Consider the following 25,677-nt stretch of genomic DNA (forward strand, 5'->3'; position numbering starts at 1 on the left):
CTGGGAAGAGCAATAGTTGATAAAGGCAATGCAGATATCCTGCAGGATAAGTTAAATAAATTGGCATTGTGGGCAATGGATAACAATTGTCAATTTAATGTTACAAAATGTATGGTTATGCAATTTGGGTGGAAAAGGTTGCATACAGTGTATCATATTGATGGTACTGGATTGCAGGAAATTCATGAGGCTAAGAACTTGGGGATAATGGTGGATAGAGAGTTGAAGTTCAGAGGGCATATTGCAAAAGTTAGTAAAATAGGAATTGAAATGATTACTTGGATGTTGAAAAACACTCTAACAAGTAGAGATAGGTAGTTATTATCTCTTTATAAGACTATGATTCAGCTGCATCTTGAATCCTGGGTACATATTTGGATGGTTTGTGTAGTTCAGTGGAAGTGGCGCGCTTGAATCCTCTGCAGTAGGCCACCCAAAGATAGACTTCAGTTCTAGTCTAGTCATTGACTGGAGGAACGTTTTCGAAGCCTTTTTTAAAAACCGGTTCCCGAGTTAGTCGATCCCTGGCACATGCAAGCGTTTTTTTTTTTTTTTTTTTCCAGCCTGGCTGGTTGAGTGGTTAGCGTATCCGCTCTCCAGCCAAAGGGCTGAGGGTTCGAATCCCTCCGTGGGCATGAATGTTTGTGATTGTCTGTGGAAATAGTAGTGGTGATGGTCGGCGTTAGATGGCATTGGTGTAGTTGCAGTCAGTTGGTGGGTTGAGTGGTGGAGACAGAATTGTAGAGCAAGTGCCCTCCCTCGATGAGTCTTTGGACTCCCTGGAGGTGACAAATAATAATAATAATATTTAGTCATCTGGGTTTCTTGGGGACCAGGAGGTGTTAGAGAAGATTCAGAGACAAATAACTATGCAGGTGATGTGTGTAGAATGGTCCCTATGAGGATAGGTTGAAGGTGGTACAAAGTTTTGTTGATACGTGTAAAAGAGAGGGCATGATAGGAATTTTTAAGACATTAAAGGAGTTTTATAAAATTAATGCAAAAGGAAATTTTTCAATATATGACAAATGGTCAGAGAATTGAGGCTCATCTGTAGAAGCTGTGTAAGAGTGGAGTTACCAGGGCTATGCAGACTAGATTTTGTGTGTGGAGAGTGGTGAATGAGTGGAATGGATTCCAGAATTAGTTGTGAGTTTCTTTACAGTGAATGAGTTCAAGAAAGGGTGTGATAGATTTTGTATATCTAATAGTTAATTTGGGTCTCTCAGAATAACTCCATGGAGATACCATGTAATAATAAGCATAATTTCAAAAATTTTCAACATGAATTCATTATTCTTATTCCCAGATGTTATCTCTTCATTCCTGTCTATATATTATCTGTAGTCTGCAGAGAGTGGCGATAAGGCTAAGGCTGTAAATTACAGGCTGATCTGTATATCTGGAGTTGTACTTAAGGTATTGGAGAGGTTGTTAAGAGCTAGGATACAAAAGTGGGTTGATAACAGTTGTATTCTTCATGTTGTTGTTGTTGTCTTGTCCTTTGAAGAGTCTTAGATGTTTCCGTGCGCTCTTTGTACTGCTTTGGCTATGTCTGTGATTTTGTTTGTATAGAGCTGTTGTTCAGGATTAGGATCTATTTCTTGCAAGGTTGCTGTAATTGCTGGACAGGTAAAGATGTGAGTGGGTGTCAGTTCCGTATTGGGGCAGTTGTTGCAGTTTCTATATGTTCTCGTATCATCTGTATTGATCTTCATTCCTCTATAATGTCCTGTTCGTAGTCTTGCTATCGTAGTGGAGGTCCTTCTGTCAGCATTGATCTCGGGAATTTGATGTTGTATCACTGATTTCAATGGAATTAGTTTAGCTTTTGCTAGTGCATTGGCATCAGCAAGAGTTATCATATGAGTTTCTTGGTTGAGTTCTCTGGCCTCTTTTGCTAATTTATCAGCTGCTTCGTTGTGATCAATGCCTACATGAGCAGGAATCCATTGTAGAATGCAACTTTTACCTAAACACTTTAGATGATTTAAGAGTTTATGGATGTCTTGTGTGAGCTTGGTATTGCCATTTTTGATTGCCTCCATAGCTGATCTTGAGTCACTGTAAATTATAATTCCTTCAGATTGTTGAGATGATGATAGATTTAAGTAGGCTTCTAGTGCTTTAATTATTGCGTAGAGTTCGCTGGTAAAATTGGAAGCGATTCTCCCAGATCCAACTTTTATTGAAAGTTTTTCACCTTTCGGGAGTAGAAGGAGAACACCAGCGCCTCCATTAATCATATTGGTGTCTGATGATCCATCGGTATAACGTTGTATTCTTCATGTTTGTCAGAATGGGTTTGTTAAAAATATATTGTGTTTACTTACTTGGATATGCACTGTCACAAGGTGACAAATGTATTGGACAAGGGAGATGCATATATAGTGGTATATTGAGATTTTGTAAAGGCTTTTGATAGATTGTCACATCACATCACGAGTTGGTAACTGCAGAAAAGCAGAAGGGATTGAATGATAGATTCATGAGCTGGGTAGGCAACTCTCAGATAGGTATTAGCAAGTTGTGTATGGGTGCGTAGTTTCTCAGAAGAGGAAAGTCACTAGTGGTATGCCATAGGGATCTGTTTTGGAACAATTGTTATTTAATTTGGTTATTAATGATACTGAGATAGGTTTAACAAGTCATATGCAACTGTTTGAAGATGATGTAAGACTGGTTGAGAGGCTTATACGCTGGTTATACATGATAACTAATAATTAAGGAATTGACAGCATACACTAGAAATATAAATTAAATAAACTTTAATATATACTTTCCGATATTTCGGCAAACGTCACGTTGCCATCTTCTTGGGAACTTATTACAAAGACACGTGCACACAAGTACTACATAACAGCAAATGAGAACAGAAGCTAGGAAGTTAACATTTTCCTAAAGTCCTGATTGTGCCCCCTGGCGGGCTATATTGGTAGTTCTTGGCCTTTGGGCTGAAGTTCTTCCCCCCCCCCCCACCCCCCCCCCCCCCCACCCCCCCCCCCCCCCACCCCCCCCCCCCCCCACCCCCCCCCCCCCCCACCCCCCCCCCCCCCCACCCCCCCCCCCCCCCACCCCCCCCCCCCCCCACCCCCCCCCCCCCCCACCCCCCCCCCCCCCCACCCCCCCCCCCCCCCACCCCCCCCCCCCCCCACCCCCCCCCCCCCCCACCCCCCCCCCCCCCCACCCCCCCCCCCCCCCACCCCCCCCCCCCCCCACCCCCCCCCCCCCCCACCCCCCCCCCCCCCCACCCCCCCCCCCCCCCACCCCCCCCCCCCCCCACCCCCCCCCCCCCCCACCCCCCCCCCCCCCCACCCCCCCCCCCCCCCACCCCCCCCCCCCCCCACCCCCCCCCCCCCCCACCCCCCCCCCCCCCCACCCCCCCCCCCCCCCACCCCCCCCCCCCCCCACCCCCCCCCCCCCCCACCCCCCCCCCCCCCCACCCCCCCCCCCCCCCACCCCCCCACATACCTAGACAACACACACTATCTTTCCTCTCTGTGTTTTCTTGAGTACAACATCAAGCAAGAATCTCATATTTCTCACCGCCCGATTTACATTGGCTCTTAATTCATTCGTTCCTACCATCACAATCATCTCATCCTCCTTTCACCCCTTTTAATTGCCATAGCCACTCTTTCTATCGTTCCTCCAGACAAACACTCCTCACGCATGATATCTTGTAAACCATGGATCATTGAGTCCACATACATTATACCTCTTACCACCCTGTTCCTCGATTACTCATCTGCATTCCTCACTCTCTCTCTCTCTCTCTCTCTCTCTCTGACACTTTCTCTCTGTATTCTCCTACTTACCTGCCTTTCTGATATCACTCTATCTCTGGTTCCAGTGCTCCCCTTGCATTCTTATCATTCCCTCTCTCATACTGTTTCCATTCTCTCCTCTTCTATCATTCCCATAACTCTCTCTCACTCTGATCCACCTTGCATTCATCTCTTCCATTCGCCTAATCTCATCTTTCACACTTCTCATCTCATTCCCGAGACATTTCACCTGCTTTTTCAGCTCATCTATCTATCTCTCTCTGCAAGTCAGCCACTCTTGTTTGCCATTCATCCTCCCAATTGAGACCATCTCCAAACACTTCACAATCATTCAACCTTTCCACACTTCCCACTCTCATTTTTTCATTCATATTTCTCTTGCTGTTCTCGCCTTCTATCATACCACTCATCTCTCTACTTGGAGAATCTCCCACTTCTGACTCAACAAGGTCAGTTATAGTCTCAGCTTGGTCAGTTATAGTCATCTCTAACTCACCAAGTTCTTCTCATTGCCTGCATTTTGTGTATGTACGTATTTCTCCTTCTTCTCACCTGCCACATATACAACCCTGGGATGCATACTACATTCCACAAGTCTCGCATGCCACAAAATCCCTTATTATGTCATTCAAAATGACATAATAAGGGATAATAAGTCCTTAAATGGGGGGGGGGACTTGGTGATGCCCGTTTGCAATTGGAGTTGCCACTGCTGCCATTATTCAAAATAGTGGCGAGAAACTACTACAACTAAACAATAAATAAGTATAAGTGAGTATAACTATAGGTATAAGTATAAAACATATTTAAGTATACTAAATATCTAAACAATGAACTCTTGTGTTATCTTCTTCTCTTCCACCGCTATGCATCTGATTCCGACCCTGCCTTCTCAGTAACCAAAAATGAACAATATAGAGACAACATCTAACTCCAAAAACAACCACTTGTATTACATAAAAACAATGTAACACAAACTCACCAATTGCGTGTGTGCTACATTGTTGTGCTACACCAATTGAGTTTGTGTCACAGTATTTGCCGATTAAAAAAGCACTTTTTTCAGCACAGCTCAAATCCACTGCCACCATAATCCGGATATAATCTTTGTAACTCTTCTTTGCATTCTTTTCACAGCTTCTTTTTCCCTTTGAAATCTAGAAGACCAAATCTGCACACAAAAAAAATCCAGGTGTGATCTTATAAAATTCTTATAAAGAGACAAAATGACCTCCTTATCCTTAGATGTCAAGATGCCATTTATCTTTTGAAGATGGAAACAATGGTGGTAATTTGTTGATAGGAAGAAAAGTAACCACTAAATTAACCATTAGATTAATGCTCGTATGGAGCTCTCAAAAATAAATGTAGTTATCAAGGCTCTACACGACGAACTTTGGGATGTTTTAAACTTGGAACCGTGGGATATCCTTGACAGCATCTTTGACACAATGGCTAATAAAGAATTCATCAAAGTTAAAAACTGGCACGAGAAAAAATTTGAAATCCTCCATCATCATAATGGTACGAAATGACTGCAATTACAACAAGATCATGTTGTTGTGTATTTATCATCTAGCCCTAACGGATGAAGCTGCTAATGTGTTAAATCAAGGGCATAATATTGCTGTTACTCCTAGGCAAGTTCCAAAAGCCAAAATAATGGCTTCAGTTGAACGAGGAATATACGACCTTCTCCAGCAACATCCATTTGAATGTGGCCAGCATCCTAATCCATTCCAAGCCTCCTAAAAACAAAATTCCACAAAAGGAAATCAGTGCTTTAAAAGAACTATACAGTAATAACCATATTGTTATAACTAAAGCAGACAAAGGTAATGCAACTGTGGTGATGAATTTAGCTGAATATGAAAGCAAAATGCACATACTTTTACAAGACCAGTCTATATACCAAATTATAGATCGTGATCTCACTAACACTCAAATGAATAAAGTTTGCAGATTATTGAAAAAAATCACTTCCTGGTCAAAAGAAACAGTTAACAAACTGAAGCCTTTTCATGTTAAAACACCCAGAATATATGCAGCACCTAAAATTCATAAACAAGGTACACCCCTACATCCTATTGTGGATAGTATAAACAGTCCCACGTACAAACTTGCTAAACATTTAGCTAAATTATTATCCAACCTCACAGATAATTCTCTCTCCTTTTTTAAAAATTCTGTTCACCTAAAAGGGTATTTTTGAAAACCATATCTTAAAAAGTTCAGATGTAATGATTAGTCATGATATCACTTCACTGTTTACAAATGTACCATTGAGACCCTTAATTTGCTAAAGTCACAGTTCTCCCCTGATATATTTGAACTATTTAAATTTACAGTATATACAGGTTATTTTACATGGAAAGGGAAGATGTACAAACAACTAAATGGGACAGCAATGGGCTCCCTTCCCCCCTTTAGCCAATTTCTATATAGAAAACTTGGAAAAGCTATGAATACAGCCACTCTCAAACCAATGTTTTTTCTATACTGTGATGATGTGTTTGCTATTTGGCCACATTCAGACACATTGGATGCATTTTTAGTGCATTTAAATAGCCAACACCCTAAAATCCACTTCACACTGGAACAGGAAGCTAATGACTGTCCGTTCTTCCTGGATACACTAATCACACATCTTCCAGATGATTCCTTTTCTTTTTCTGTTTATAGAAAATCCACATATACAGGGAGATATTTATACTTACGCCATCATCCAGCTCAATAGTATGGTATCCTAAAAACACTAACTCACAGAGCTAGAGCAGTTTGTTCTAATGACAATGCTCTTACTACTGAACTTACTCACATCACACCTTCTTAGCCAATGACTATAATCTCCATTGAATAGAAAAAATACTAAATGCTCCCCAGAAATCCCCTCCATTGCCTACGACACAAGACCACAGCAAAAAAACTTACCATCTCATATATTCGAGGCACACATGAAAAGATATCTAGCGTGCTCAAGAAATATCAGCTACTGACCGTACTTAAACCTTATGTCAAATTGGCAACTCTCATCTGTTCACCTAAGGACAAACTTTCTTCTCTATCAGATCTAAGAGTTTATGAAGTGTCCTGTTCTTTTGACTGGGCTTACTATGGACAGACAAGAAGAACTGTCAACATCAGCCTTGGTGAACATAAAAAATACCTCTGGCACTATCATTATGGCAAGTCTCGTCTAGCAGACCATGTCTTGGATACTGCTTTGCACAGGAAGAAAACAGAAATGCTACACAGGAATCATTATAGGTCAAACAGATTGTTTTTGGAATCAACAGAAGCTTTAAAACATACTCTAAATGTCAACAAGTATTATTATTATTCGTGACACCTCCAAGGAGTCCGAGGACTCATCGTGGGAGGACAACTATTATACAACTGTCTCAACCTCTACTACCAGTCATCTCCATCAACGCCATCTACCGCCCATCACCACCACCACAACTAGTATTTTTTTTGTCTGTAAATTGCGTGTGTTCTGAAGGGTTGATTTGTCTGTATGCGGGATGAAAAACCCGAGTTTCCGGGAGAAAAAACCCTGCTACCTCCGTTTGAGATCGGCTAACTCACCTTCGATTGAAAAAGCCCACATAAAGATTCCTCCTGTCGCAACGAGAATCGAACTTAGGCCTATTCCAATCGAAGGGCCCAATGTACCGTCATTCTTCAAATGCACTATGGAGGCGCTTATAATGTATGGCTCTATAATTTATCAAATTCTGGGAGACGGTCATTTCAAGATCTAATTAATATTTGTTTTCTCTCTTTTTCCGATGTAGATAGTGCCTAATTAAAACTTTAGTTCCTTGTGTTGTTTGTTACAAACTAGTCCCACTGCTATGCCAAATTGTTGTTGTTTGCATACTGTGACAAATTGTTTTTGTGCTCTGAAGATGATGGATATAATACCAGTGAAATATCAACAAATAAGTTAATAAATATTATTTTCTTATCATTCTGTGTTGTCATCAATACAGTGAAAATAAGTTGAAACACAGCCACTAAATTGTACTTAAGAATTCTGGAAATTGGTTCTGAGATGCCAGAAATGTAAGGAATTGGAACTTGACATACTGTTTCTCTGTTATTTGAGCTAGGATTGTAGGAATTAAAAAGCTGTTGCATGGCCCTTTCGGAGAAAGGGCCATGCAATAGCTTTGAGTTTCATATATAATATGAATATATATGATAAATGATGAATAAATAAAATAAATGATATATGAAACTTCATTGAGTTTCATATATCATTTGATGTTTAACAGTTCCTATTGTAATAGTTGAGGTGTAGAACAAATAATATGAGCACATTGCAATAAAGTTTTTTTTATAATTCCAGTCTTCTGTGATGGATGATGAGTTGATTTCTGTTGAGTGTAGTATCCAGTGAAAGTAGGCTTTGATAAACAGCAGTAATTAATTCATGAATGTAGGTTGTTTATATTCAATAAAAAAAATAAGCAGTATGTCTTCATTATGGGGCCAGATAGCAAAAACGTTGTGTATATAATGAACCCAAAATGAAGACTTGAGGGTGTATGGATGAGAAAAGTATGTCTTCTAAATGTTCTAAATAAAAGTTAGCAAGTGCGGGGGAGAGTGGACTTCCCATTGTGGTTCCATCAGTTTGACTGTAAACTTTATCCTAACAAATAAAATATCCAGATATATAACAAAGTTGAATAGTTTCACTATATCCTGTGAAAATGCTTCTGAAAGTAGATGTATTGTATCCTCAAGAGGAACATTTGTTGAGAGAGAGAGAGATTCTGTATCAAAGCTAACCATTACATCAGTGAATAGTAGGGAAACATTTTTTACTTTATCTAGAAAATCAGAAGAATTTTTAATAAATGAACACGAGTTGCCAATCTGAGGTTTCAATAGGTGTGCTAAAAATTTGGCTATTCGATAAGTAGCTGAGTCTATGCAGGCAACAATTGGACAAAGAGGAATGTCTTGTGTATCTTGGGTAAACTATAAAACCTGGGGTTCTAGCAAAATAACTTCTAAGTTTTCCTATGGTGTCTCCATCAGGGTTTACAACTTCAACTTGATCGATCCCATACTTTTCTTTTATAATTAGCAGAATCCGTACCAACAGTCATGTTCCCCTTGTCTGACTTAGTAATAATGAGATGACTGTTGCATCTTAAGGATTATAATGTGCTCATTAGCATTTTCACTAGATAAGAATGAATAAGTTCTGTTCAATGTTGAAGAGGAAATCTAAGTAAGGTATCCTTTTAGAAACTATGGAGAAATCATGTCCTTTTGAAAGAATAAGAGTTTCACTTTTGGTTAATGGGAATCCTGAAATGTTTACTATTCAATTTTCTGGAACAGAAAATTGGTACACTTTGCTTCATGACAAGGGAAAATTTTTAAGATCTAAATGACAACTGTGTTTGTTAAATGAATGGCACAGAGAGCATTTAGCCACAATGAGAACTATATTGGAAAGTTGAAGGTCTACATTTGAGGTAATAAAATTTTAGAGATCAGAAATAAGCCACATATTAATAACTAGTTCATATTTAGCAGCTCATAATTAATTGTGGACAAGTGATAGGCTTGCATTGAAATAGATATTATGAGCACTTGGGGACCGGATTGATTCCTTCATCTTTGTGAAATTTGGAATAATCTTGGGATCAGTGCATTTTTTGAGAAAGACTATTCTTGCTTGCAGCTTATCTTGTAACACTGATAATTTTCCAAATTTACTGGTCTTCTTGGTTATTTCTTCCCCATGAAGGATTATTAATTGTTATTTAGGCCGGCCGAGTGGTCAGTGTATCTGCTTTCCAGCCAAAAAGGCTGTGGGTTCGAATCCCGCCATGGGCATGGATGTTTGTGATTATCTGCGAAAATATTAGTGGTGGTGGTAGATGGCATTGGTGTGGATAATGCGGTTCACTGTAGTCGATGGGATGTGAGTGGTGGAGACGGAGAGTTGTAGAGTAAGTGTCCTCCCTCAATGAGTCTTGGACTGCCTGGAAGTGTCAAGTAATAGTAATAATTAATAGATACGTGAGCCTTCTTCAATTAACATGAAAAAACACAAGGGTTAAGTAATACTATTTATTTAAGATCATATATTTCAGCCTGAATATCACAGATAATATTATAGGTAATCCTGTGATATTCATGCTGAAATATATTGCCTTAAATAAATAGTATTACTTATCCCTTGTGTTTTTTAGTGTTAAATGAAGAAACCTCTCATGACACAAGTATCTCCTAAACAACATTTATTTGATATATGCTTTGTGGCCTTTTCTGTGTATGGGAGTGTATTGAATATATTGAATAAATGTGAATAATTATGAATTAATATTAATTAAATTAATATTGAAATACATTCAAATTTATTGAAGGAGCAGATATTTTCTATAGCTCAAGTTGATAATGTATTCATTTAATTTTGTAATAATCAGACTAATTAATTAATTAGACTGATTCTTTCATTCCATATTTTTCCATTTAGATAAGAATGAAAAAGCTCTAAAACCATTTGATATTAGTTGGTACTGGTATTTCTGAAATGGCCCAAAATACAGAAGATCAGATAAAAGATCAAATACTGCACATAATTCAAGTTGGTATCAAACTTTTTATTTAATGTTCACACTTATGAATATATAGACTTTAGAATAAAATCCTTTATAGAAAGAAATATTTAACTAAATGGATGTCTAATTAAATTAATTATATAGCTACCTATTTAATTAAATAGATAAGCATAGTATATAATTATTTACATGTTTCAACATCTTGTTAAGAAACTAAGAATTTGATTGGATAATTATAAAAAAGTGCATTTTATAGTAGCATTTTTATATTGTGACATTTATTATTATTATTATTATATATAATAATAATAAATGTATATATTATAATATATTATTATTATTATATTACTGTAATAATAATAATAGTAAGACTAGGCTACTTGTATATATAGAGGCAAATGACTTCACATTAATTGCCTTTATATCCCATAATGCCAAGCACATATCCTTTCAGACATGTATAATGCTATGCATTATGGGAAGGGCCACTACCAAGACGGTTTTTGACCTTTATTGAGGTTTCATCAGTGAGAACTAGGTCCAGAAGAGATACCATTCATCTAAAAATCAGACATAAAGCAGAAGAATTCTGGTCATAAAATATTATTACCAGAATCACTTACATTTAATATTTTGATTTGTAAAATTTTTGGCTAAGTTTCAAAGCCATTGTCAATACAATTATAGGAAAACTCTAAAAAGAACAATTTAATTGAAAGCATGTGATATTACATGTACCATTGGCTGCAGGAGAATAGCTCCATCTGCATTAATAGATATTTAAAATAAATTACAATAAATTAATTCGTTATTTTTAATTATAAGCAAAATTTAATTATAATGAAGGAACACATGAATGGTGAGTATTAGTTAATATATTCAAATTACTTGTGTGTAGAGGCTTAAGTGCTATGAGGACATCATGTTGGAGGCTTAATGGATTTTTTACAACACTCAAGAAGAATTAAAATAGAATTTAATACTTCCTATATTTCGTCCTAGTCACTAGGATATCTACGGGGATTACAAAAACAATTAATGTAACATGCACACACAAATCTTACAATACTAAGCCCAACCACGTGAATGACACTAAAGTCCTATCTAGGTGGAGCGCCCTCTAAAGGCGGTAGTAGGTGGCCTGGAATGTATGGTGGCATCTACAAAAATCCACAAACCCAATTCCCCACTCAGGCCTATAGTAGATGCCACCAATGCACCTTGCTACAGACTGTCTAAACAGCTGGCCAACTCTCTGATCCCCCTTACCGGAAGGTCCACTTCCTATATAAAAAGCTCGACCCACTTTAAAGCCCTCACAGAAAATTTAACTTTGAATAATGCAGACATATTGGTAAGTTTTGATATCTCCTCTTTGTTTACCAATATTCCCTTAACTGACACCTTATCTCTCTCTTAGAAAACGTTTTTCCCTCTGACATCTTAGATCTCTTTTCCTTTGCCATTAACTCTGGGTATTTTATTTCTCTTGGAAGAACAAAATACAAGCAGATAGAGGGAACTGCCATGGGTTTCCCCCTCTCACCCCCCCTGCCAATTTCTATATGGAAGATTTCGAAAAACAAGCCATAGGCTCAGCCCCATTCAAACCTTCTATCTGGCCAAGATATGTAGATGATGTGTTCTCTATTTGGCCTCATGGCCCAGACACGTTAGACTCCTTCCTCAGTCATCTCAATAGCCTATATCCAAGAATCCAGTTTACTATGGAAAAGGAAAAGAACAATTGTTTACCCTTCCTAGACACCTTAGTCACATGCCTGTCTAATGATACACTTGGCTTCACTGTATACAGAAAACTCACACACACAGGCAGATACATTCACAAACTCTTCCACCACCACCCCTCACAACAATATGGCATCATCAAAACTCTTACCAAGAAAGCCCACAATCTTTGTTCCAGTGGAACCGCCCTTACTACTGAGCTTAACCACATACACAACACTTTCCTCTCCAATGGCTACAGCAAACACAGTATCAAAAAAAAATCAGTTCCTCCCTGATTCCCTGTCCTTCTCGTCAACAAGATTTTAAAAATGCCATCACCATACCCTACATCCGTGGCACATCTGAAAAAATAGCCAAGATACTAAAAAAGTACAACCTACACACAGCATATAAGCCCTACTGCAAACTTGCTATTCTTATCTGTTCTACGAAAGATCAGCTCCCTCCTCTCTCGCTGCCTGGAGTTTACAAAGTACCCTGTTCCTGTAAGAGCTGGCATACTTTGGACAGACAGGCAGATCAGCATCCATCTGCCTGGAGGAACACAAGTCTTACATCTGTAAACACAACTATGGCCATTCAGGCTTGGCTGACCATGTTTTGGACACCACTCACGGAGTATCATGGAAGAAAACCACCATGCTCCACCACAGCAAATTCAAGAAAGAGAGACTTTTCTTAGAAGCAGCAGCAGCTCTCAGAAACCAACCAAATCTTAATAAATATGGTTGCATTAAGCTTCCGAAGATTTGGGAAACACTCATCACCAGAGGTCCCACCTTACATTCCAGGACACCTACTACCGCCCTTAGAGGGCGCCCAACCTAGATAGGACTTTAGTGTCACCCACGTGGTTGGGCTTAGTATTGTAAGATTTGTGTGTGCATGTTACATTAATTGATTTTGTAATCCCCGTAGATGTCCTAGTGACTAGGACGAAATATAGGAAGTATTAAATTCTATTTTAATTCTTTTTTGAGTGTTGTAAAAAATCCATTAAGCCGCCAACATGATATTCAAATTAAGTGGATATTGAATCCAACATTATTTCAAAGCTGAATAGAGAAACTATAAGAGTTTCATGCCAAATATAGAAACTATAAAAGTTTTGGCAGATTCAAGCATATTCAAACCTTTCATGACAAGGTAACTCGTAGTAAAGGTGGAGTAAGCTCTGATCACTATCCTTAGTATTTCCCATAATGTAAAACACATCTCGTAGCAGACATGTATCTCGTAGCAGACAGTTTCGACCTTTATTTGAGGTCTCATTAGTGGAAGCCAGACCCAAATGTAAATAAATACTCAGGTTGAAGTGATGCAGAACTTATACTTTAATATACGAGTTGCTAAAAAGGTGTCACATCACAAAAGGCACTAATCCCCCCTCCATAATGTATAACATCATACATCTCCACTAGGAGATGTGTTTTACATTATGGGAAATATTAAGGATAGTGAGCAGAGCTTACTCCATCTTTACTACGAGTTGCCCCTGTCATGAAAGGTTTGCTTACACTTGGATCCACTGAAACTTTTATAGTTTCTATATTCAGCATGAAATTCTTATAGTTTCTCTGTTCGGCTTTGAAATAATGTTGGATTCAATATCCACTTAATTTGAATAATTTTGCATTGCCGAAGTGAAGCCTTTTAGTTTTCTTTTTCAGTTAGTTAATATAACTTTCCAAAATTGAGAAAGTTTTAGGCAATCACTTTTATTCAGGTTTGGGTTGTGAATGTGTGCTTCACAGCTTTCTTTGTAAAGTCTTTCCAGAAGAAAATAACTGTAGTGTAAGATTTTTGTTTTGTTCCACTGAATCCTGTGTTTTGTAGATAAAGCATAGCTTGCGGGAATATGAGGTACATACAACAATTGTTTACCAATTAAAAACGGTTGCCATATGCTAGAAATTACTATATTAATAAATAATATTAAAACTATTTTTAATTTATTATTACAAGAGGAGATTTGAATAGGTTGGTGCTTTGAGCTGAAGAATGGGGATATTATTTCAGTGTTGATATGTAAAGTTATGCACTTTTGCCAGAGAAGATGGAATGAGGTTTACTATTTACTACATATTGGAAGAAGAAGTTTGTTTCACAAGGTGGAAGCAAGGATCTGGGTGGATAAAAAATCAAAGTTCATGGGACACATCACAAAAGTTGTAAAGGTTACCCAAAAAATGGCTGCTGCTGCAAAGAATGCTGATATATATGGATAAGGAGATACTGACAAGCACAAAGAGTACTACTGTTATGAAACAACTTTTGTTCTAGCCCTCAACAAGCTCTCCAATACCTTAACTTCAGCTCCAGACATACAGATCAGCCTAGAATTCGTATTCTTAGCCTTATCATCACCTTTGTGAAGTGGAACAATTTCACCTTCTTCTCAATCCTTTGGACTTGTGCTGTTGACCAGGTGATAGATCTGGCCACCTGGCTATATTGGCTATGAGGAAGCATTGGAGAGAGTATAGAGGTAAATGACCAAGACTATCATCAGGACGCTGAAATATTTTGAATATGAGAATAGATTGAGGGAATGTGGTCAGACTTAGCAGATAGGAGGAGGAGAAGAAGAAGGGGGTGACATGATTGGGTGAGAGGAGTCTATAATAATAGTAAGATTAGTAGGCTACTTGTATATATAGAGGTAAATGATTTCACATTAATTGCCAAATAGATATATGGAATTATTGTATAGGATAATAGGTGATGTGTGAACAAAAGGTCATTCCAGGAAATTATACAAAGATTATGTGAGTCAGGAAGTGAAAAAGAGACTTTTTTGCTTGGATGGTGAATGAGTGGGATGCATTGCCAGAGTGGGTTGTGAGTGCTCTAGCATTGAATGTATTCAAGGCAAGATATGATAGTTATTGTGCTCTGTGAAAGTTTGACCAATGAGTCTTCTGACTCCAGGGAGGCATGAAAGTAATACTGTGTCTGTATACCTTTCACTTAATGTATAAGAAAAGGAGAGAAACTACTGCAATGAGGCTCAAGGTTGAATGAGAAAATCTATTGATAATTGAATGATTTATCATTAAATGCTGAGGTCTATGATGCGTTTACCATGATCAAATGAACTTTTCAATAAAGATCAAAACAGTTTTGGCAGTGAAGCTTCTTATAATGCTTAGCAATATACACTTCCAAAATAAAGTTTTTTTTTTTATTTTTTATGTTGGGCCCATATACGAGAGGTTGGCTGGTCAACCTATAGTACGTTAGTACCGTATATGGGTAGTTGGTTGGGAAAAGAGAAACTTGTTTACATTTGATTTAAAAGCCTGTATGTTGTATTCCTTGAGAAATATGTCAGGGGGAAGACTATTCAACAGCTGAAGTAGCAGGGATGAAGGAAGAGGAAAAGAAACTTGTTCTGTGGGTTTCAAGGTGTACTGTGAAAGGATGTTGGGCGGCAGCTGTATGTGTTTCGATGGGCTTAGTACAGAGTCAGGGAATTATTGATGCTGTTTCGGATGAACATTTTCCATGGAAATATTTATAGAATATACAAATCGCAGAGACCAAGCGTCTGTGAAAGTGAGAGGAGTGAGTTGGTGAGAGATGGGTCATTTATCAGTCTAATTGCTCTCCTCTGTATTGAGGCAAGCAATTTGAGGGAGATTTTAGGAGCACCACTCCAAATGTGAGAGCAGTATTTGATAGCCAGGTGGATTTGTGATTTGTATAATGCTAACAGCTGTTTACAGGTGAGGTAGCATCTTGAGCGAAAGAGAAAACCTAGTTTTTTGGAAGCTGAGGATGCAATAGTTGTGATGTGTTTATGCCAGGAGAGGCTTGATATCAGGGTAATTCCGAGAAGAACGATATCATCTTGTCTGGGAATTTGAGTGTTATCAAAAACAATGTTGGTGGAAAATGGTTCTTTTTTGTGAGAAATAAGACAGAATTGGATTTTACTGTCATTGAAGTTGACGAGGTTATCTGAGCCCATTGTACTGTGCATAATGCCATGCTGAGGTAGTTGATGTGAAGTCAGCAGACTCTATACATAAGTAACATAGTCGTGAAGATTCTCATGAACAAACTTGGTTTGCATATGCTTGGGTAAAAGATTTACAAGAAGAATATATAATTTCTTAACTCCTATAATTTACTTTGTAACCGAGTGAGAAAACTTTCTACAATTGACTGACCGTAAATTTGATGGCAGATATATTTCTTATATTCTTCAAGATGGATGTTGGTAGATCTTTTAGTATGTCCATAATATGACAAGTTTCAAGAAAAAGGACAAGGAACCTTCTTGAAAATAGTGCAGACATTATATTTCTTTAATGGCTATAGAGAACAGTAGTAGTATTACTGTAAGCTGTATCTTTTGAGAGATGTGAGATGAAGAAAGGGACAAGTATTTTTATTTTTTTTTGACATTGTAGCCATTGGATAGGAGGTATGACAGCTAATGGCAAGTTCAGCTGTGAGGGAGACCTGATTGGAATAACAGTTAATTGGCTTTGTTAACAAAGTTTTTATGATATGATTTGTTGAGAGGGTGTGTGGGTGAGACAGAGAGAAGACAGTAAGTGTAAGAGTTGAGGAGAAGAGCAATAATAATGAATGAGATGATAGCAAGAATGCGTAGGTAGCGAGGTCTGGAATATTTGGATGCTTGAAGTACATTTGAGGATAGAAAAAGTATGCAATAGATGGATTAAATATGAACACAGAACAGACCTCAGACTGTTGTTTTCTGGGCAAGTGAGTGTATTAGGGCAGGGAAGCTAGAGGTTCAAGGGTAGAGATGGCTGCATGTAGGGATAGTGGCTTGAGAAATGACAGGGTGCATATTATGTTAGACCAGTGCAGTCTGTTCTATGCAAAAAGCAAGCAGGCTTAATCCCTTAATACTGATAATGCATTTATATATATACACACACACACACACACACACACACACACACACACACACACACACACACACACACACACACACACACACACACACAAATGCCAGGAGCATTAGGAATAAAGGAAATGATTATCATTGATTGATTTGGCCTCTCCAAAGATTGCGGGTATCGGCAACTTAGCTGACTGAGGAGGATGTCCTGACAGGGATAGAAATTGAAGAGTTTGGCACAATAGGGACGGTGAGTGAGGTGGAATGTTACTCATGGGTAGGAGATGAACTGTGCCATTTATGCAGAGAATCTGGACAGAATTTATGGATGGACATGAAGAACTGTTGACATCTTCTTTGGAGATCATAAAAAATACATTCAGCACTATCGTTATGACAAGTCAGGTCTAGCAGACTATGCCTTGGATTCCTCTTCACACAGGATAAAATGGAAGAAAACAAAATTGTTACACAGTGAAGCCATTATAGGTCAGAGAGAGAGAGTCAGAGATAAATCAGTTTACCAAAAATCTGGAGATAGTCGTTTTAAGATCTAATTAATACTTGTTTTCTCTGTTTTCCAACATAGATGGTGCCAATTAGGACTTTCATTCCTTGTGTTGTCTGTTACAATTTTTTTTTTAAAACTAGTCACAAGAGGTCTAGAAGAAATGAGATGTCGTGAAAGTGAGGGAGTAAGTAAAAGAGCATTGAGGGAAAGTAATGAAACTGGAAGAGTCGTGCTGAATAGTGTAGAAAATGAGGCCATGAGTGATGCTTGTTTGGGTTTAAATGAAGTTATGAATGGTATAATATATGGTGATTCAATGATTAAATATATGGAGAGCGATATTTCTGAGGAGGATTTGTCTGGTAGAACAATAGAGAGAGTGACTTTAGCAATAAAGAGAGGGCTTGATGCAGAAAAGATGATAGTTATGGTGTGCACAAATGACCTGAGGGTAGTATTCATCAGAAAGCAAAAAAAAAAGATTTAAGAACATTGTTAGATATAGTGAAGAAGAAAAGTGTCCAAGGGAGGATTGTGTGTGTGTGTGCGTGCGCACGTGTGTGTGTGTGCGCGCGTGCGCACTGCCTCATCTTGACAATTATGAGTTAAGTAGATGAGAGATGATTATGAACAATATGATTGCAAGAATGTGCAAAAAAAGAGGTTTGATGTCTGGACTGTGTTCGAAGGCAAAAGACAGCTGTATGCAAGAGATGGGTTGCATCTTAACATGGAAGGTCATAAGCGATTGACGAAGTTACTGTTTTCTGAACAAGTTGAAATAATTGGGCAGGGAAACTAAAATTGAAAAGGTTCTGATGTGTAAGAGGGAGAAACTTACAGTGAATGTATATTTGTTGATCCTTATTTGTGGAATAAATTGCAGAATAGAGTGAATAAAAATCGGCATGGGACTGCTGAAATTAGTGATATGTATATCAGTTCTAAAGCTGGTATAAGAACTAAAGGGAATCTGCAATTTTTGTAATACTAATGCAAGAAGCATTCAAAATAAGAGGGAAGAATTTTTGGCATTAATCAGCAATCTCACCAAAAGTTATAGGCATTAGTGAAACTTGACTGTCAGCAGAAGATGTGGTTACTGGAATTGAATGTGATGGGTACAGTATTTTCAGGGAGGATAGAGAAGATAGAATGGGGAAAGGAGTACTGTTGACGATAGCTGATGAGTTGCAGCCAAAGAAGTATACCAAGAGGATAGACATGTAAATAATAGTTCATTTGAGGTGGTCTGGTGTGAAATAATGTCCAACGCAACCAAATATACAGTTAGTTTCTGCTATAAGCCAGGGGATACGGATGATGATATTGAATTCATGCATCCTCAAATTAGTGCAACGAGTGCAGGGTTAGTGATTATGATGGGGGATTTTATTTACGGTGTATCAATTGGAAGGAGGAAATATCACTCGGCAAAAAGGAAATGGAATTCATACACTTCTAAGAGATAATTACTTGAAACAGCACATAACTGAAGTGACTCATGGTGTGTGAGTCTTGGATCTGGTCATATGTTCAGAAGACATATGCATAACTAAGGTGTCCTCGTTACCTCCAGTTGTTGAGAGCGATAATGGGATATTGACTTGGGAGGTTGCAAAATTTGTGGATTTCTCTCTTAAGAAGGTTATATACAGAACTACAGGTTAGGTAATTATAACAAGCTTCGGAGTGAGCTTACAGCTGTACCATGGCAGAACTTATTGCAAGGGAAAGATGTTAACAGCGCATGGGATAAAATCAGCGTGTATCTGTAGAAAGCAGTATCAGAATGTATTCCCATGGTCAGGAAGACATACAAGGTAAGCATTAGATGGATGAGTAGTAGTAGTAGTATCAGGCTTGATCTGAAAATCGAGAAAATGTTATGGAGAATTTACAAGGAGAAAGGCAATCAGTACAGTAATACAGTAATGAGCAGTACTAGGCTCAAGCTAGGAAGGTTACCAGCATAGTAAGAAAAGCTAAATCTGATTATGAGAAGACCTTAGCCAAGGAGATTAAGGGTAATCCCAAAGAGTTCGTCCGCTATGTGGCAAGTAAAAGGATAAATGACTTTGGAAGGGTAACCTTAGTGGGTGCTGATGGTATTGAGGTGACCAATTCAGATGTAATAGTAGAGTTACTGAGTGATCAATTTTCAAAAGTCTATCAACCAAGCGAAGATCTCTGTACCTGTAGCAATAACTAATATGAGAATTGAAGTTAATATATCAGAGGTACTTAGTATATTGCAGAATATAAAACCAAACATTGCTGTGGGTTTAGATGGAATATCAGCTTGTGTGCTGCATGAATGTGCAAAGGAATTGCCAACACCTCTTACTTGGTTATTTAACTTAAGTTTGAACTCTAATGGTCCCTAAGGAATGGAAGGAAGGCAAAGTAGTTCCTTTGCATAAAGGTGGCGCTAAGACTGCGGTAGTTAATTACAGACCAATTACCATATCGGGTGTGGTGGTAAAAGTATTGGAGAAGTTGGTTAGAGCCAGAATTCAGGAATATGTGGATCAGAATATGGTACTCTATAGGGGCCAACATGGTTTTCTTAAAGGTCGATCCTGCCTTGTCCAGCTATTAACTTTTTATAATAGAATGATATCTGAGTTGGACAAGGGAAATGGCTACACAGTGATACTGCTGGATTCTGCTAAGGCGTTTGACAGGATACTGTCCCATGGAATACTGTTGCACAAATTAGAGCAGATTGGAATGGATACTAAACTGGTGATATGAATAAGAGAATGGTTCATGGAGAGATACCAGAAAGTAGTGTATGGAGGAGCAGAGTGCAGGATGAGGCAGATGGCTACACAGTGATACTGCTGGATTTTGCTAAAGCTTTAGACAGGATACCCCATGGAATACTGTTGCGCAAATTAGAGCAGATTGGGGTGGATACTAAACTAGTGATATGAATAAGAGAATGGCTCATGATTTCAGAAAGTAGTGTATGGTGGAGCAGAGTGCAGGATGAGGCAGCTGACCAATGGTGTGCCTCAGTGCTCTGTGTTTGAGCCATTATTGTTTAATTTGTACATGATACCCCATGTAAATGATATAGGATGCTATAGAATAAATGATATAGAAGCTGATGTTGAGAGTTTGCAGGATGATTTAAATTAGCTGGCAAATTAGTATATTGCAGAATTTAAAAGCAAACACTGCTGATAGGTTTAGATGGAATATCAGCTCGGGTGCTACGTGAATGTGCAAAGGAATTGTCAACACCTCTTACTTGGTTATTTAACTTAAAGTTTGAACTGTGGTATGGTCTCTAGGGAGTGGAAGGAAGGCAAAGTAGTTCCTTTGCATAAAGGTAGCTCTAAGACCTCGGTAGTTAATTACAAACAAAAGGGCAAAAGGTGTTGGATGTCAGTTCAATGTGGAAAAGTGTAAAGTTATGCATTTTGGGATTAAAAGATTACCAACTGTGTAACACATTGATGGAACGATACCCCAAGAGTTTGATGAGGCTAGGGACTTGCTAGTGTTGGTGGATAGGGAGATGAAGTTCAGAGGACACGTTGCTAAGATGTCCAAGATTGAACATAGGATTACTTGGTTATTGAAGAACACACTGACATCCAGAGATAAAGAGGTTATTATTCCCCTTTATAAGGCAATGATACTTCCACATTTGAATTACTGTGCTCAAGTCTGTTCACCTGGATTCCTTGGAGATGAGGTTGTGGAGAGGGTTCAGAGAAGAGTGACTAAGTTGTTGAGTGATGTAAAAAGTGCTCCCTACATTGATAGATTGAGAGCTTGTGGATTGAAGAGGTTGGTTGATAGCCAGAGAAGAGGGGATATGAAAGAAACATTTAAATTACTAGGAGGTTTTTATAAGATTGATGCAGGGGAAATATTTCAGCTGTGTGACAGTGATGGAAAAGCAAGAGGTCATCCCTGGAAATTAAGGAAAAGTGTGGTTAACAAGGGTGTGAGAACGAGGGTTTTCTCCCGGAGGGTGGTGAATGAGTGGAATGCATTGCCTGACTCAGTTGTGAGGTCTTCATCTTTATATGAATTTAAGAAGAGATATGATAGATGGTGTTTTGATAGTTTGGGTCTCCTGCAATGAGTCTACTGACTCCGTGAAGATACCGTAATAATAATAATAATCCCACTGTTATACCAAATTGTTATTGTTCATGTACTGTAACAAATTGTTCTTTTGCTCTGAAGATGCTAGATATAATATCAGCTAATTAGTTAATTTAACTAATTAACTAATGAGATGATTTCTATAATGAAAGAAAGAAGAAAATGGAAAAATAAAGACACACTAGAGGGAAAAATATAATATAGAACTTGAATGACAAATTGAGAAGGGAAGCAGAAAGAAGTAGAGAAAATTGGCTGGAAAAATAATGTAATGAAATAGAACATTATGAGAAAGAGGGAAGATATGATATTTTATATGAAAAAGCAAGAAGTATGAATCAAAAGAGAAAGGGAATTCAAGCTAGAGGTATAGAAAATGAGAATGGAGAAATTATAACTGGAGAAGATGAAATCCTAGGGAGATGGAAAGAATACATTGAAGATCTGTATGTCAAAGAAAATAGACCAAAGGAGCTGCCTTTAGAAGATATAAAGAAGGTAAATGAAGTTGATTTAGGCCCAGAGATTTTGAAGACAGAATTAGAGATGGCCATTAGAGAACTAAAATATGGAAAGGTAAAAGGAATAGATGGAATACCTGCAGAATTCCTGAAACAACTTTAGTTATTTCCTCAATTCCTAAAAGAAAGGAATTGATGAAATAACTAAACTACTAAATAAATTAGTTATAAACTACTAATTTATAACAATGGAGAATTACGAAAAGATTTTATGAGCCTAATATTTATACCTACCAAAGAAAAATAATGCAGTGAAATGCAAGGATTTTAGAACAATAAGCCTCATTTCCCATACATCAAAAATACTTATGAGAATCTTAATACGAAGAATTGCATCTAAGGTGGAAGAATTTCTTGGAGAAGAACAGTTTGATTTCAGGAAAGGTAAAGGAACAAGAGATATGATTGAACTGTTAAGAATAATAAGTGAAAGAAGTTTGGAAGTGAATAAAGAATATCTGTTATATAGATTTTGAAAAAGTCTTTGACTTTGTAAAATGGGATAAAATGATGGAAGTAATGGAAACAAGTGGTATAGATTGGAAAGATAGAAGACTAAATATTTCATGGTATATGGGACAAACTGTTATGGTAAGAGATATATATGGTACAACAGAACCAGGTACCATTGGATGAGGATTAAGACAAGGCTGTTGTTTATCACCAGTTTTGTTCAATATGTATTCTGAAGCAATGTTAAAAGAAGCATTGGAAAATGCTTAAGAAGGAGTAAAGATAGGAGGTAGACAGATATATGCAATTTTTTTTTTTTAAATAACGAAACCTGTGGTGCGTTCATAATTAGAAGAAACACATATAAACCACAGTGAAATTTTATTTATTTTTTTTTTGTACTACTTTAACACGTTATGCACGATTTCATGAGATTCTATTGTAATCATGCGCCCTAACTGTATGTTATTCCTAATTTTGTTTAAATACTGTACTGATGATGTCCTAAGATACTTAGGATGAAATATTTACAATTAAATAATTTTCACTGTGGCTTATACGTGTGTTTCTTCTAATTAGATATATGCAATATGATATGCAGATGACAAGGCATTCTTTTCAAACACTGAGGAAGGATTACAACATCTGCTGAACAGATTACTGGAATCCTGTAACAACTATGAAATGAAAATTAACACAAGCAAAACAAAAGTAATGAAAGTAACAAAGAAAGAGACAACTATGGATGTAAGAATAAATGGAGAAAAATTGAACCAAGTAAGGACATTTAAATATCTAGAAAGTGTGATTAGCAGTGATGGAAGATGTACAAGTGACATAAAAGCAAGAATAGCAATGGAAAGAGATGCCTTTAATAGAAAATGGAATTTATTCAGAAGTAAAATGGATAGAAATCTGAAGAAAAGGCTAATAAAATATTATGTGTGGAATGTTGTCCTATATGTAGCTGAAACTGACATTGAGGAAAGAAGAAATTAAAATTTTAGAAAGCTTCGAGATGTGGATTTGGAGAAGGACAGAAAAAATAAAATGGAAAGATAAAATAAATATTGAAGAGGTCTTAAAAGGAGTAGAGGAAGAAAGGAATCTGTTAAAATGGATAAAAAGAAGAACAGGAAATTGGATTGGACATATCCTGAGAGGAAATGGAATAAACAGAGATTCCATCAAAGACAAAATAGAAGGAAAATGACCTAGAGGAAGAGTGAGGAAAACAATGTTAGATGACATGCTGAATGGAGATAGATATGCAACCTTGAAAGAGAAGGCTCAGAACAGAAGAAAGTGGAAGGAAAGTTTTTGCTAGTGAAAGAAGAACCTGCTCAATTGCAGAATACTTAAGAAGAAGAATTAGTTAATAAATATTAATTATTTTCTTATTATTTGTGTTGTGAATGATTACTGTTAAATAAACTAGCATGTACCCAACACAGGTCTTTCTGCTCATGTCCAAATGAACTGATCATGTCATTAACTTGACTGTTTGAAAGTATAAATTGGGCAAGTTCCTGAGGAATAGAAAGACATTAAGATAGTGTCATTGCATTAAGAATCTGTTAAAAAGGATAAAAAGAAGAAAGGGACATTGGATTGGACATATCCTGAGAAGAAATGGAATAATGGAAGTCTATTAGAATGAAGATACCAAACTATAGACCAGTTTGTATTTCTTCTGTGGTTAAGATTTTGGAAAACTTGTCAAGAACTCATATACTATTATTTATAGGTGTGTTAATGGGTGTTTTTGTTTTAGTCATCTGGTTTCCCTTTTATAATAGAATAACAAGAGCAGTGGATGAGAATAAGGCATACACTTTCTTTTGACTTTGCAAAGACATTTGACAGGGTGCCTCCATGACAAGTTTGTATTTAAGTTGCAACATATGGGATTGGATATCAGGTTAGTGGTTTGGATTAGTAATTGTCTTTCCAATAGATATTAGAGAAGCTGTATATGGGAGCTTGGCTCCTGTATCAGGGAGTAGGAATGTTGCAAGTGGAGTTCTACAGGGTTCAATACTGGAACCATTATTGTTCAATTCTTATGTTTGTGTGTGAGATGAAGCTTGGGAAGGTTATTAGTAATACTAATGATGTTTTACTCTTCAATAGGATTTCAGTAAGCTGGAAAAGTGGTCAAATAAATATGGATGTCAGTTTAATGCAGCTAAATGTAAGTTTTTGAAATTTGGGATCCACAGGTGGGATGCTTCATACTCACTAGGAGAAGTGAAGGAAGCAAGGGATCTTGGGGCTACTGTATATAGAAATTTGAAGTTCAGAGAGTATATTGTAAAGCTGGAGAAGACAATCTAGTTAATAGGAGTGATGACAAGGGGCCATCCCCGGAAGTTACGAAAGGAGGCTGTGCGCAAGAGGGTGAGGAGTGGTTTCTTTGCGTAGAGGGTGGTTGAACACCTTGGAATGCATTGCCTGAGAGAGTGGTTGAAGTGGGAATGGTTAATGGGTTCAAGGAGTGGTATGATAGACTTTTGTATTTCCTAAAAACAACCTCCCATGAGTCTTTTGACTCCATGGAGGCCTGGATGATAATAATAATAATAATAATAATAATTGCTGCAGTTTTCAGGACATTGGTAGCAGAGATAGATTTAACAGATAAAAGAGTGGAGGTTCCATTGTATAAAGCTCAGATCTGGATTATTGTGCTCAGATCTGGTCACTGGGATATGGAGATGAAGTAACCTTGGAGTGGGTTCAGAAGTGGATAGCGCAAATAATATCAGTATTATTATGTTATGTTATTATTATTTGACACCTCCAGGGAGCCCAAAGACTCATCGAGGGAGAGTGTGCCAACAGCATCGAACGATTGGACCCCTTTCAACTACTCACCACGCTTAAACTTACTTAACTGAGCCATTAGTAGCAGAGGCTCTACCAATCGACCAACCTTTGCCGGCGTACAATGTTGGTTATGAGACAGGCTAAAGGTATGCAAGCTATAGATTTTTGTTAATAAAAATGAAGAGTGGTATATGATTGAAATATTTCAGCTGTTGCAAGTTAT

The 25,677-nt window shown here is 37.6% G+C and overlaps 1 protein-coding gene across 10 annotated transcripts in view; it reads left to right on the top strand.

Annotated features, from left to right (window-relative positions):
- The window catches only part of LOC150096973 (centrosomal protein of 76 kDa-like), a 224,173-nt gene that overhangs the window by 36,307 nt on the left and 162,189 nt on the right, over positions 1 to 25,677 (top strand). For all 10 annotated transcript variants that reach the window (XM_090408529.1, XM_090408522.1, XM_090408523.1 and 7 more), the window contains exon 2: positions 10,294 to 10,404. In XM_090408529.1, the coding sequence (XP_090264655.1) occupies positions 10,351 to 10,404 (54 nt within the window). In that variant the 5' untranslated portion in view covers positions 10,294 to 10,350. The remainder of the gene's footprint in view (positions 1 to 10,293; positions 10,405 to 25,677) is intronic.

The sequence above is a fragment of the Typopeltis vanoorti genome, chromosome 18 (genome assembly GCF_054136105.1).
Source record: "Typopeltis vanoorti isolate ZY-2024b chromosome 18, IOZ_Tvanoo_1.0, whole genome shotgun sequence".
In the NCBI taxonomy this organism is placed as follows: domain Eukaryota; kingdom Metazoa; phylum Arthropoda; class Arachnida; order Uropygi; family Thelyphonidae; genus Typopeltis; species Typopeltis vanoorti.